Source organism: Opisthorchis viverrini, assembly GCF_000715545.1.
Source record: "Opisthorchis viverrini unplaced genomic scaffold opera_v5_231, whole genome shotgun sequence".
Taxonomy (NCBI): domain Eukaryota; kingdom Metazoa; phylum Platyhelminthes; class Trematoda; order Opisthorchiida; family Opisthorchiidae; genus Opisthorchis; species Opisthorchis viverrini.
This window is the reverse complement of record NW_008751889.1, coordinates 174,458-189,592: the sequence shown is the minus strand read 5'-3', so window position 1 is coordinate 189,592 and position 15,135 is coordinate 174,458. Positions and strand designations below refer to the sequence as shown.

Here is a 15,135-nt window from a genome sequence, read left to right as displayed (position 1 = left end):
GGTATGGCAGCTAGGAAATGAAGTAGTATTACAGATGAACGATTATTATTATTATTATTATTATTATTATTAATTATTAGCTGTTTACCATCATACTCTCCCTATGCCTAATTCGTGGGAACAGTTTAAATTCACATTCAAATTTTCAATCTTCCTCATAGCCCCATAGTCATTTGTAGTCCTCGTCGATAAGTCATGAAATCACTAGACGGGCTTTCTCACGTTGACTCTGCTCATGTGCACTCTGCATCCTTTCGAATGAGTCACAGTCACACTGCATGTTTGCTTGAAGGATCCGTATGGATACATTTGAGCGGAGATCGTGACAATATTTCCAACCACGTTCTTCTAACCAATCAACGTTTTAACGACTTAGTTTATTTGTTTTGTTCGTTCCTGGTAGGGCAAACCGAATAAGAATGTATCGGAATGCCCTGGTTCACTGGCGATAAACAATAATATTTATGAGTCTGTTTCCTGTTTTGGAAGACCGAAGGGAGGACTCAAGCATCAAAAGGCCATATAGATTCAGTCTCAGTAGTCGAGGTTCTCTGGTCGACAGTAAACAAAACTCAGTATTGGTGTTATGGTTCAGGTGGACTACACTGTAGATTCTAACAGAATAACGTGTTAGGACAGGCGGGATTAGAACCTTTGTGGAAGCTTTCCTACGACCTTTACGTTCCGTCAGCCAAACCAATCTACGCCGGAGAACCAACAAGCACTGTACAGCTGTTCCATCCTTCGTGAGAATCACCAGCAGTGCGTATCTCACAAAACTCTGCGACCTTTCGGCCAGTGGCTGAACGCTTAACCATTCAGCCACGAAGCAGCTCAGTGCTTACGGACCGGAAGATCTGTGGTTCGAATCCAACCTCAGCATCTCGACTGCTCCTATCTAGGCTTGATAAACTTGACAGTATACCACCCCTCATGCCTCCTTGCCTTCGAATGACAGCTAGGTACCGATAGGGTGCCTGAGCTGAACGATTAAATCATTTAAACTATCAACCACGAGAGGCTGAACGTCTGTGTGATTAGCCCCCAGTCAGACAGGTTAAATGTTCAACCACTGGCCGGAATCTCGCGGGTTCGAAACTCTCTGAGTTTCGTGAGGTGCACACTACTGATGCAGCCAAATAAGGATGAACCAGCTGCACAGTTTCTCTCAGCTCATCAACGTTGTTTGGCTTCACTGCCAGAAGGAGACCTGAGTTGAAACTGACCAGATCTCCTCACCTTTCACCAATTTTCTGGACGTCGTTCTTCCAGTGAGGAGCAACACCTCTCCTCCCTGAATCAGCTCCTCACTAATGACAGGTGAGGTTCATCCGTATCTTTCGACTGATGATGGGAGGAGGTGTGTACACATTGTTTTGCGTTTGTCAGCTGATTTCCAAAATGGTCATTGCAAACTTTTGCCATATAGCTATTGGAAGAGATCGAAGAATTGCCATTTTTCAAAATTTCTACAGTAAAGCGGGATATCAATTATCTGGTTGTTAACTGCATCTAAGTTGGCGTAATCTAAACTGATTCCGCTGGACGCATCACTGGGAATTGAAAGTCCTCGAAGTTTAAAGGAGGCTTTTACCACATGGACTGGACTAAATCGATTTCTTGGGCACAGAATAGTTGTGTACCACCCGAATGCAGTTTTCTTCACGGCTGAAGAAACTTCTTCAGGCCTCCTTAGCATGCGTCATTACGATCTTCTGTTGAAAGAGTGAAACAAGTTCGAAATTATCTTTGGATTAATATTGATAATATTAATTGATAAAAATAATATCCAACCAATTAATAAGTGATATGCACGACATTATGGGCTGTCAGATCGAAATAATCGCACGCGATTTCATCTGTCACAGTTCGCCTGACATTCCCAACAATACCGCCAACCAATTTGTTCATACGTATGAGTCAGGCAAAAGTTTATTCCAAGGTCGTTTAGTCAGGGAAACCACGGAAAGCGGTACACGACTGTTAAACAAGCAGAAAGCGGAAGGCTGCTGGAAATCAATCCATCAAACTTCTCTAAATTCTCTGGTTACGTTCAGAAGGGAATGAAAATTGCCGGTTCAGTCAAACAGCAAGTCTCAAGCATTTGTCTTGTGGGCAATGACGGCGGATTGCTTTCAGTCATCTGCCAGGTTGTCTTACTCACTAGCTAAAAGGTAGGGGCCCTTTCAAGATTTACCACTAGGATTTCCGTCTACCTGTCCACCATTAGTCTCACTGAAGCCGCAGCTAGTTAAGCAGATAGAGTTTGAGCAAAATACCCTGATTATGTTTTGTGCATGATTTTGCACTCGGGATTGGTCTGAGCTGAAATGAACTATGATGACGAGTGGGCTTTACTGAAAGGGGATGTAAAAAGACAGTAAAACCATGGTGGGCACTGACCGTACGTAGCTGTGGCCGCCTGATGACGAATGTCTAGTCAGGGTATGGACATCTACCGGTGTCATGCATGGTTGACACTGGGGGCGAGATGGCCCAAGTGGTTAGAACTTACTGACTGCAAGGTCCGTGGTTCGAACCCGACCTCTGCCCCTCGACTTCCCCTATCTAGACTTGGGCAACCTGGCAGTATCCCAGCCCTCGTGCTTCGGGTGGGTGGCATGGCAGCTAGGCACCGGAATGGTGCTGCGGCTGAACGTTTTTATGGTTGACACTGTGACCACTGATTAGGAAGTGCTTGAATACTGCCTTCCAACAAAACATCACAATGTTCCGACCCCCTACAAACGAGGTCACCACAATTTGGTACGTTCTAAAATCCCACTCAGTCGCAGTTGGGATAAAAGCAAAAAAACTACTAACTAGTTTGGGGTTAGGTCAGACAAATGACTCGATCTTTGTTACGGTGACGGAACAAGCAGATTTTTGACACACCGTGTGTGAGGCTAAGGATATCTCGGTGTGCTCCTTAAGCTGATGTTTTTTCTGAGCTTAGTGAATACGCAAGGAATCTGTTGGTTTGACCTTCATATCAGCCTTTAAATGCGACCTCGGTTGATTGATAGCCTGGGTCTTTGACAACGCATTGGAGGCCAGACAGAAGTTCATATTCGGCAGATATGATTATGGAAGAGCCACACACACACACACAGATTTCTTTCCTGATTCCTCTCAAGCAGTCCCTCACATTCTGTTAGTGATTCCGGAACATTACCGATTCCGTTTAACTATAGGTCTTTCCATACGTCAAGATTTCGGGAGCTAACTGATCCATTTACGGAAAACGTTGAGTTTGTTCACTTAATGCGTGCTTTATTTTGTATAGCTTGCTTACGTTACTGATTTAATCGTAACAAGTCTCTTCTCAGAAGGGACTGATAGTCCCTGTTCCGGCCTGATCACTTACTTCTTCTGCGATAAGGGGCGGAGGAAAATCGTAACCCGCCACTGATGTATGGGCGACAGTCCCATATCCCCATATTCTATTAGATGCATATATCTTTCATTGTACAGGTAGTTGTTCACTCCACGTTTGAAGTGTTGCGGCCCAATTTACTCTGATTTCCGGCTCCAGAGGCTTTCTAATAATGACAATCAATGCGGGTCTGAGCCAGCCCCCTTCCACCTGGTCCTCTCTACAACCACTCAGCGTTTTTCACTGTCATTAAGCACCTAAACCCTTATTTACCTCATCCGTCGTTGTCGGTTTGCGCCCGTGGAGCTCACGCGCGAAAGTCTAGAAGTCGATGAGTCATTTCGCCAGGCCTCCTAGTCTACGGTGTACTGGCTGACTAACTTGGAGTTCGCCACACGTGCACAGCCACGCCCGTATTGTATTGTTTGTGAGTTGGTGATGCTGATACAGGTGACTGATGTACGGAAGGTCACAATCGTCGCAATTTTGTCGTTCGCTGGTGCTTGGTGATTCTACTCAGCTTTTTGTAAGTTAGCATGTGTCTATCTATCTGTGCTAGCAGACACTTTGAATGAGACACGCGCGTTGTCTGCTGATTATCTAGCCATGTGGGTGACAAAGACTGCTTGGTGTACAGGTGTACAGATAAAGTGTATACAGTCACGCAAAGAACATTGGAAGAGGGGGAGTGAGGTACACAAAATGCGTTGTTCATTTGGGGACTAGAATTCCAATGAACAAATCGCCTGTGGTTTTCTTCGGAATGGGCACGTGACCCTTCCTCTCAGTGAACCAATACGGGAAAAGGCCTCGTCTGGTGGTGAGCTTTCATAGGATGGATCACAGCGTAGGCTTAAACTGAAGTGCGACGCCGGTGAGGAGGAGTGGCATCTAAATTCGTAATGCATTACTTATACGGTTGCTGAAAATTCTTCGATGACCCACTACCGGTTTCGCCCTTCTGCTTTGGGCTCATCAAGTTGGTGCAGTCTCCAAGTTTCCGTCAACCTTATGTTCCACTTGAAACTAAATTACACGAAATTAGCGAACTACACTCATCAGCAAACAAATTTGGTTTTTTGAGAGACTCACCTGGAATCCAGCTGAATCCCTCGTTTCAGGTGAGTCTCTTGCAAAACCGAATTTGTTTGCAAGTGAGTGTATTTCGCTAAGGAGTGGCATCTGTTTATCGGGAATCTAGAGAGAAATTCTGAATTCATTCGGGTTATTCGATTGGATTCAAGCTGTATTTCGGTCTACCAGCAGGTTAACTAAATGAAGCTCATATTTTTTTTAAAAAAAACGGAAAGGTATTTGTTTTATCGGATGTTCCGAGTGGGAAGTTGGACAACCACTGGACTCCTGTTGAAAGCTCGAATCTGGGTGACTCATGCTCATTTGCCTGGGGGTCCCCAAACACATCACGGTAAAACTCTACTCGGAGAGAGAAATATTCCTTCCAAGCGCGTTTCTCGAAGACTAGCTCAGGTTCCGCAATAACTATGGAGAAATATGCGTAATGGTGCTTCATTGATTCGCCTCTTCAAGTTAGTTGAGCCAAAAGTGGAATCTTTTTATTTGAATGAAGACATCTGAAGCCGAAGGGCTGAGAAGCACAGTACTGCCGTTTCCTTGTCGTTTCGGGTCAATGATTCTGCACTCCCTTCGGTTCCCCAAGGTATTAGGTTGAGCATTGTAGCATGTGACCACGATTTACTGGTCACTGGTACGTCTAGCTTGCGCTCAGCCAAGATCACTAGTCATTGTGCGGTTCACATCATATTAATCGGTGTTAAAATCTCATGAGATGCACTCTGCAGATGACTTCCGAAAGACGTATGGTTCTTTCTGGATTATCAGGTTGGTTTATGTTGACCTTTAAGATGGAATTTCCAGAATCTTCTCTCTAGCTACAAACTGAACATATGGAATTTGTGTTCCCTTTGACGCGTTTGAACTGACTTGAGCACCACTCACATACACACTCTTTTTACTTGAGTTCTTCGATCGCCAAAGTACCATTTAGATTGGAGGTTATTTTTTCGGAGCGCTGCTTAGTGATGCCAAGAGTCAGATGACTGTCTGCCATCAAAGGACACTCTGTCTCATCAAGGAGTAACTGGTTTTAGAAGCGTCACTTCTTTGGATATGAGGAGCCTCCTCAAGTACTTAGTGAGATGTCTCGTTGTAACCGTCGAAGGTTGCAAGCTTGAAACCAATTGTTGGCATAATTATTATAGGTGGCTTGTACACTGTCGATCCAGGCGATAGCATAAAATGAGAGAAAATCAATAATTGGTAGCTCCCATTTCCATCCACCGGAAACCCTTCATGACTACTAGAAGCTTTCAGGAGTACTGCGAACTTGAGTATGGCTCGTATGGGTTGTTTCTGACGAGCTGGTATATTCGTATACACGAACCCCAGGAAACACGCAATCCTGCTGACTCGTCATATTTCCGCCCACATTTCTACAACTCATGTTTACTCACCACAGTCGGACTCGCGTGATTAGCACGCGATATTAGCACTATCGTGGCAAGCGTTTTTGGAATGTCCCCCACCGCCTGCGGCAATTCACAGAGCACTGGTCCGTGATTGGAATTTGATTCGTGCTCAGGAGTACTGTCCAGTTCGTGAGCTTCTGTGTCCACTCATCATCCAATGACGAGTACGGTTGAGCACCAGAGTGTCCAGGTGGTCTGATTGTCAGAAGTGGAGGAGTTGTAGAGTCGTTTACTCCACCACGACGAAATATGGTCAACTGATGAGTTAGCGGATTCCAGCCACCCAAAACTTATCTCTCCACGTTCAGTACTACGGAAGATTTTTGATGCTGACAGTCCACTGATAATACATATGAGGTTGAAAGCGGACGCAATTGGGATTTTCGACTCGCCGGAAGAGGCACATACGGAGTCATCTTTGTAATGAATCAACAGCCGATAATAGTCCCTTTTTCGTAGTCATAGCACTGACCTTGTGTTTTCGATTACTCCTCTCTCAGCGTAAACCATCATTTTGCGCTCGCTAACATTAATCATTTCCATACCAGATTTAGTTTACGGTTCACGAAAGAATGAACCTGAAATACATGACAATTTTCGTTTGTTTCTTCTGGGCGAAACAGTGCTTATCAAATTCGATAACGTTTTTGATCATGATTCATCACTGTTTTGGCGTTTTATTAGTCGACATTCTACGAGATCGTATTTCCTGTTTGGCACCACTCGATTCGCAGCAGAAACTCTTCATAACATGTCACTCGTCACGTTCAGTTTATCTGATCACGGTTTTTGTTCTCCCCAATCCATTTGGTCCGTATCTACTCGCTGGATGACTCATCACGCTATCTCACAACTCATCTTACACGCGCACGAGTTCCGTTCACGACTATCACACACATGTTTGGAGCGCAAGAGATGAGCACTGACCCTTGAGTGTCTGACTTTGAGTTCTCCACCTGCTCAAGTTCTTACAGGTTGATCAGCCTGATGATACATTTTATTGTGAGTCTCCGGTTGATTGAATGAAATGGATACTGCAATAGTCTAATATGAGTCACGCACATGAATTATCCACCTGAATCTGTAAGTGCAGTCCTTTCGTTGTGGAACACTTGTAGGATTCAATTTCAACGCTTTCACGTTTAGAATGGCGTTGATTATGAACGGTCTAGTTTAGTGACGCATTCCGTTTATGGGATCAGTGGGCGAATTGTCGTGGCAAACAAACAAAGCAAAGTTGTTCAACTGGGCATACATACGTGTGTTGAAAGCACCCGATGTTTTTTTGGTGCACGTGAAGGACATCGCCTTGCCAAGTGGGAAACAACATGAATGCAAGACAAAAAAACAAACCTGTCTTCACAAAATCTTTTGTCAGAAACAGATGGAAACCCTTTTCACTTTTTCAACGCAGATCGTTACATCGTAAAACGCTCGAACTGCTATTTTCCGCTACATCGCCCATCATCCGTCTCCACCTTGTACGCCATCCCTAAAAAAAGCGGCTTGTTTCTGATCGTGGGATCGAAAAAAGTACTGTACCCAGAAAAATTGTATGTGCTGTCTTTGTCCCAATCGGTGCACTGGTAAGTCTGGCACCTGAACATCCGGTTGATGCCATTAGATCCACTGCTGTCGGGCTGTACTCCATTTAAATCGAGGAATCATTAACCCCATTAATGTTCGGTTGATCGCGACTTTCTGTTGCCTGTGATGATCGGGCGCCACAGTGTGGTTGTGAATGGAAGCCACATCTGTGAATGGCGCCCACCAGCACACGCATTGGTTTGTTTATCGCGTCTAACCTGAAGGTCAACTGTATGAGCGCCATAAATAAGCCCGAAGCTCCACGCAACTAATCTTACGCCAGGGTAACCCGTTCGTTTGGAGCCGGCTGGTTCAAATGAGGGTGCTCACTGTGTGATTTTGGACCTGTTGTCAAATAAGTGTGAAACTCCCGCACTCAAGCCAACATATAGGGGACTGATGCAAAGCGCAATGACCCTCAGGAAGCGAGTTACTTCTGGGCTCGACAAATAAAACGTGTGCAAGTTCGCTATTCTGGTATCGCAAACGTGAAGACAGACATCTGAATAGGATGTGGGTTTTCCCCTGATTTACTGTCTTTCACCTGACGCCATTCAGCACCTCGTCGCCAGTGTACCTGATTGTTTACGCATACAGATGTTTAATTTTGTGGGAGCAACATGCGAAATTATACGTCAGTTGGAAACAATTCAATCAGGCATTAATCCAACGCTTGTTTTCAGACACATTTTAGCCTTCGATTTCAATAAGTTGGTCTAACGTCGATGTCAGGCTACTGGGTAGTACAGCTGCATTGCCTCATCGAACTGGGATAAACTAAACGATGATGGTTCGCCATGAGATTCGATCAGAATGAGCGGTTTATGTCTAAAAAGAATTATTTTAAGACGTTTCATTGGTCAAAACCAAATGCAACACTGTGAATTCTGTCTGGATACGACAACCCAACCAGCTTGAAAGAGATCCATGCGGTTGAATTCGGATTCACCTTTCGCAGTTTACCTGATTAGTCGGTCCAGGTTAGCTGACTTTCCGAATATCCTCAAAGTAATGTTTGGTGTTGCTAGTAAACGTACAACCCAGGGATTCGTTACATAGGAATGATTGCCAGATAACTAAGCATTACCTGGTCTCACCCTACAACAGATTAACGAAGAACAGGTTTGTGAGGAATGAGCCATTGACTGCCCTGGGGATAACTTGATAGGAGATAAGAATCCACTGCCTACAAAACGGTTAGCTTCCTCTCCAAATCAGCTGGAAGAGCGTTTGGACAAGCGGTAATTCGGCTTAGCTTGAAATACGCTAGGGCAACAACGAATCTCTCTTGTGTCCTTACCTATCAGATGACCATCTTGCACAGACCGTATCTAAACTGATCAGAAGCAATGTCTTCCAAGCTATTTTAACTAAATGCCCAGCTTCTCACGTGTAAGTTACGCTCAACCTCTGGTCGGGAGCAGGTGTACCCTGGAGCAACGGTGTAAGAGTCATATCTTACAGGATAGTTAGCTTAATAGTGGGACGCTTGATGTCCGCCGTTAAAATTCTTGCTGCACTGCTCAGTGTATCCACGTTGTTCTCTTTGTTCTGGCGCGGGTGCCGTATTGACAACCTTTTAATGCAACTCAGACGTAGCTATGACGGGAACAGTAAAGTATTTGCAAAGTAGAAATGAACATCGAGGTAATTCCGCGTTCGTCGAATATGAAGAAACTTTCGACATTTGGCGGATTACCAGTTCGACCTATTTAAACCACATGCGGGTCAAGAAAAGACGGTGGAATCAATTGTTTGTTAGCAAAAAGTCGCGGATACCACCAACAAGAAACGGACATGTTCTCATCATATTTCCAGCCAAACCTGGTTGGTTCCTATCGAGAATTTTCCACCCTTTCCCAATTTAGTGCCATTGCACAATTCTCATGAGGTTGGGTTAAAAAATAATGCCAACTCCCAACAAATACTCTCTAAATGTTCACGTAAATTAGCTTCTCTCCCAACAGAGACCGAGTGACAAAATTCATCTTTTATATTTTCCTAGATTAAGGCAAGTAGCACTGTGACCACGAGAGAGCTCGGTGGCAGCTTTCGTCACTCACGATTAAGTAAATAGACCATTTTCCTATCATATCTGGGTGTGAAAACCTGATAAACTGGACAGCAAAGGAAGACTGTACTTGAAATGCGAGCTTATTAAATTTGGGCGATCAACTATGTAACACATGCGCTCCACGCATAGGAGAATTTTCGGAATTTCTTGTAAGCTAATGTTTTTCAAACTTGACAGCCTATCACCTCTGAGTGTACGACACAATCGACTTTCATTTCGTGCATAAAACGGAAACAGTGGAACCCACGATTGTTGAAAATCTATTTGAAATGTAGTGTTATAGAGTGCTATACGGTAATGCTTCTTTCATGAAAGATCGATAAACTCAGACGTGGAAGCGGTTGATTCATTATGAGATCACTCTGAAAAAAGACCAACCTTTCGAAGCTCTCACTGAAATGTTCTAAAATAACAATAAAAATAATAAATAACAGTTCATCTGCAGCATCATTTCGGTACCTAGCTGCCATGCCACCTAAAGGAGGCACGAGGGCTGGGATACTGCCAGATGACCCAAGTCTAGACAGTGGAAGTCGAGTGGTAGGGGTCGGGTTCGAACCACGGACCTTCCGGCCAGTAAATTCACGCTCTTACCATCTCGCCCTGTTCATTTGATATTCTGAATGTTCTGACATGCTCAAAATATAAAATGAATCGGCTCATACTCGGTGTCCAGAAAAAGCATAAATTCATTCTTCGAATATCGCACACATTCAATGACGTATTCCCACTTCATATTAATGTCCAGTTTACTGATCATGAAATAAGAAGCTGGAGGTTAAGACATTCAAATGTCAGCATGTTCGGCTCTAACACCGTTTCTGTACCCGTTATTATACCACCCGAAGGAAGGAAGCACGAAGGTGGGATCCTGCCAGGTTGCCCAAACCTTCACAGGAGATGCTGAGGTTGGGTTCGATCCAAAGATTTTCCGGTAAGTTGGGCTGAAATGTCAGCACACACACATCAGCCTTTCTCTGGAGGCTCACGCGAAGCAGATCAATTGCTCAGTGGACTTCCCAGTGTACAGTGTGAAGGGAACACTTTTTTACAGCAGCGCATTAGATCGTCGGCTGACGGTTTCAGTACAGGTCTAAATGAACCATTGCTACAATCCAAGTACGAAGTAATGAAGGTAGCATTGCTTTTCTAGACTGTTCGGTGAGTTTTGCAGCATAATTTTCATCCACATGGCATACAACTCTCCTGTCTATGCAAACTTTTTTCTGAAAAGACAGCCTGTGATTGGTTCCTTTTTGTATTCTTCGAATGGTTAAGTTTCATCTACTGAGATATGTTTCATAGGTCATGGACTCGAGATAGCTCAGTAATAAGGTGCAAGCTCAAGGACCTGGAGGTCCGTGGTTCGAATCCAACGTCAGCATCTCAAGCGCTTCTGTCTAGGCTTAGGAAGCCTAGGAAGCGCTTCTGTCTAGGCTTAGGAAGCCTGACAGTATGCCAGCCCTCCTGCTCATTCCGTTAGCCATACACCTAGTCACCGAGAGAGTGCTACAACTGAACGATTTTTTCATAGTCATCCATATATTATCATATTATCATGTCATATTGTTTATTGTTGTACCCTTCATAAATATATTCGTCACGTCGCACTCTAAGTCCAAGATGATTCTCTTTTCACAGACTGGATATGGCGGTCAGAATTGGACTTTCTTTTTGGAACTGAAGACGGACTAACATCGAGACCGCACTCTGACGTCACACTGTCTAGCAAATCTTCGACCATGAATGTTGCTGTTGGAACAAACTTTCCTGCCTGGGACAATCTACGTGCAATTTCCCCGGAATTCTTTAACCTCACTCTCGTATTGCTGCTGCTGAGTTTACGATATCCGAGTGTGTTCTGGTACACTAATCGACCGTTCTCTTTCGTATTCTCACTTCTCCTACTGCTGACCGGATTACACGCATTGATCGAATTCAGTGCCGCCACAGTTCTAACAAAACTGGCCTGGAATCAACAGCTCCTACCCGGTTTCTCTCACCTGCGCTTGATCACCGTTTGTCGACCTATGGCAGAAACGGCGAAGGCCGCCGATTCCGAGTCGGTTACGGACGAATCAAGCTCAAATGACCGAAGAACTCTGCTGTTCACCGTTGGTCTAAACAGCATCGGTCCACTGGCTTTATCCACCATGGGAACGGTTCTGTTCCTCTCCCTGTTCCTCACAATCTTCGAATACGGCTACCGTCAGTTCACAGAAAATTTAGCTGTTTATCGTCACTATCTGGTTGGTTCACCTAGCAGTAATGGGTTTCAGTTGCCCAATGGCGACGCGGGTCTGACCTTCAACCAAACCGATTCGGTTCATTCTGGGCCAATGGGAAGTGTCAAATCGAACCCATGCATTGGTGGCAACCCGCTGACCTACCGAAGGCGATGTTATAATATCGGTGCTGAGCTGCTACATCCCGGATGCCGGTGCTGTTTGCATGCCTATGCTCCGCACATGTGTGCCACGCTGGGCTACCTCTGTGTACTGGCCTTCAAAATACCCATCATGTATGACTGTTTTCAATTGTACCGGATCACCAAAAGTGCCCTAATGCTGACCGCTCCAGTATCAATCATCTTGGTTAGTTGCGCTTGGTTCATCGCGTGGTTCGCGTTCAGCCTGAAACCGGCGTGGAAATTCCAGGTGAGTATGCATTTCTGTCGTGTTTGTCCTTTTGCTTTGGTCTCCTCTCAGGTTTCGTCCGCATCAGGGAGTTGTCATCATGATTCATAGTATGTCTGTTAAGGCAGCAATTTTCATCCGTTCCTATGCATATCCGACTCGTAGTATTGAATTGCTACCTTTCTATATGGTAGAGTTGAGGATTTGTAACGGACTACTCACGGCAACGGATTTGCCCGTACGAAAGCGAATTATCGACCCATACGGGGCAAAGAGAACTGAGGACCATACGCACGTGTACTGTATTCGTTTGTCACTATCCATAGTACACTGCGTGTTAAGCTCACATAACTGTTTCAGGTAATTTGTTACATATATGGGTAGAATACTTCAGGGATTCGCCAGTGTTGTATCTGGCTGCTGAATTGCTCCAGTGTCTAATGCCAGAAAAAAGACCCACAGAACGGAACACAACAGTTATATTCCAAACAAGCGAGTGCGAAAGTACAGCGTTCTCAAGCTATTTATTGGAGGGACACTGTTTGAACTTGGTCCAATGCTGACGCACTCGGTCTGGCTTTGGTACGAGGCTGCGACGCGCTGCATATTGCGCGGGCGTTGCCTGAACTTGATCAACGCTGACTCGCTGCTTGGGTTTGATGCAAGGCTGTAAAGCGCTGCATATTGAGGGGGTGTTTTCTGCCTGGTCAACATTTAGCGGAGCTGAGAGTTTCAGTAGATTTCTGGCACTCAGTGGTTGCTTTCAGGAATCTGACCTTCCCGATAAGGACAGAGGGTTCATGGTATTTTATCACGAAGCTTCTCTACAAAAAGGGGGCTGGCAAACGTGTCCACTTCTTCCGTTCTCGTTCACATTCGCCGTCGCCGACAAATTTTGCAAGGTCTTCAAAATCTCGGTATTTTGATCGTCGATGAAGAGGATCTTGTCCATCTAGAGTACGCAGACGCTAACGTCCTCATCTTTGAGGACAAAGTACAGCTGACCACCATCGCACAATCCTCTTGTATGCGTCTCGCACCTTCAAAGTGCAGTTACAAAGTGCGAACTACAATTCAAGCAGAATCACTGGAGAATTTGGTAAGCATGACGAAGCAGCGTTCACCGAGACGAGTGTTGTTTTCTGCGTCTCCTTCGGAATGGTGCAAACCGTGAGGTTGGCAATGTGTGACTTGGAAGAAGGGTGTGAAAGGGGTGAGGTAGAGTTCAGGTGATTTTGACGCGATCCGCCTTTCAGAATGGGGTCCCCTAACGCGCTTGCTGGAGAGCTTGAAGTAAATGCCGACTGGTCGTTTACAGTGGCATTCGTACCGTCATTTTCTCTTCAGATTGTCTAATTGAGCGTTTAGAGGTGTAGACGCCCTCCTTTACCAATTGTTCTGTCGTTTTCGATCTTTAAATGTATTTAAATGTACTTAATTTTTTTTTAATTTTTAAATTTTTAAATTTTTAAAATTTAAAATGTATTTAAATGTCTTTAAATGTAACTGGATAAACTTTGTGGTAATACAGCAGTGAAGCATCGGTGTCAGCAGTGATGTTGCTTTGTGTGATGATGATGTGGAGGTGAGTACACACGTTTTCGGCATGCATTAAGGGAGTCAGCAAGAAGACACGCCTAGATAGTTTCAGTACACGTACAGCTGAACCATCAAACATCATCTACTCCACGTTTTTCACCGAAGAACCTATTGTGCCAACCACATCAACTACTTTGCAGATCAGTGCCCAGGTTCACACTTACTCCGATTTATTTCATACCAGTAGGATTTTGGAATTTTGGATCTGGTTATGAGAAGTTTGCTAGGTTTTTGTGTTCATTTTCCCGGGTGCTGTACACAGGTCAGTTAAGCGGATAAATCGTTGAGCGAGCGAGGTTGTCTGTGTATTTTCAGGGCAAAAATGATCATTGGTAAAAAGTCGCTAAATAAGACACGGGAGGATCGATCCGTTCAGAATGACTATTTGAAAATATACTTTAACCGTCTCGTGGTTGGCTTGATGAAGACCCTGAAAGCGAATGTAATGATATCTTCGAAAAGCCTTAACTACCTTGTGGTGTGCATGGTGGCGCTCTGCGTCAGCTACAGTTCGGTATTAACGGGTCCCCAAAGAACCCATTCTTCGAGACAGCGCGAGATGACCCTTCCCCTCGGGGAGTATCCCTGTATCTGAATGTTTACACAGGAAAGAACCAGAGCGCGTATTTTCGAACGAGTCCCTAATTTGACTACAATACCTCCCTGAAGTAAGGCCCACGTGGGGAGCAAAGACACGTCACTGGATGCAGCGAACAAGAAATGTGAACAAGGAGCTACACTGGATGTCTAGCGTGACAACTCGTTCGTACACTGTTTGAGCAGATGGCAGAATGTGTCTTTAAGGTCGGGGGGATTTTGTCGGTTGACAGGAATCAGACAGATAAATTGTGAGTTCAACCGCCACGGTTGCAACATGATCTTCAATAGGGTACGAGCTCATAGTTTCAGGTTTGGCCTGTAGCGTGGGATGTCAGGAAGTCAGCGGTATTCGACGTTCTAGAGGACGGCACATGTCAGTTCTGAAATGTGCAGATATACGGGCTGGTATTAATGAATCCACACAGTATACACAGCACACATGCACACAGGTCGGGTGGTACAGGGAAGAAGACCGGAGTGTAGCAACAACGCACGTGTATTAACCCGAACCGAAACCGGAAGAGGGGGCGTACAATCAAAGGGGACCAGTCAAGGTCAGTCTGGGGGGTTGTACAAGCGGCTATTCTTTCCTGTCCGGGGCTCGTGGTGGTTCGACCATGGTACCTGAAACAGGGAGAGAGAGGGTGGAGAGACACATAAGCCCATGTGATAGACGTGCATACAGATACAGTCGAGTTTCAACTGCGTTACAGGCCTAAAAGACAAACTTTCCGGGGACCTCTTGTAAGCACTGTT

The 15,135-nt window shown here is 44.9% G+C and overlaps 2 protein-coding genes across 2 annotated transcripts in view; one reads left to right on the top strand and one right to left on the bottom strand.

Moving 5' to 3' along the window:
* T265_08706 (hypothetical protein) overlaps window positions 1-2,623 on the bottom strand; it is a gene marked incomplete at both ends in the record, with an annotated part of 10,331 nt that extends 7,708 nt beyond the window's left edge. The window contains 2 exons of the mRNA XM_009174586.1: window positions 850-977; window positions 2,516-2,623. Coding sequence (XP_009172850.1) covers window positions 850-977; window positions 2,516-2,623 — 236 coding nt within the window. The remainder of the gene's footprint in view (window positions 1-849; window positions 978-2,515) is intronic.
* The window catches only part of T265_08708 (hypothetical protein), a gene marked incomplete at both ends in the record, with an annotated part of 60,957 nt that overhangs the window by 26,525 nt on the left and 19,297 nt on the right, over window positions 1-15,135 (top strand). The window contains one exon of the mRNA XM_009174588.1: window positions 11,186-12,201. Coding sequence (XP_009172852.1) covers window positions 11,186-12,201 — 1,016 coding nt within the window. The remainder of the gene's footprint in view (window positions 1-11,185; window positions 12,202-15,135) is intronic.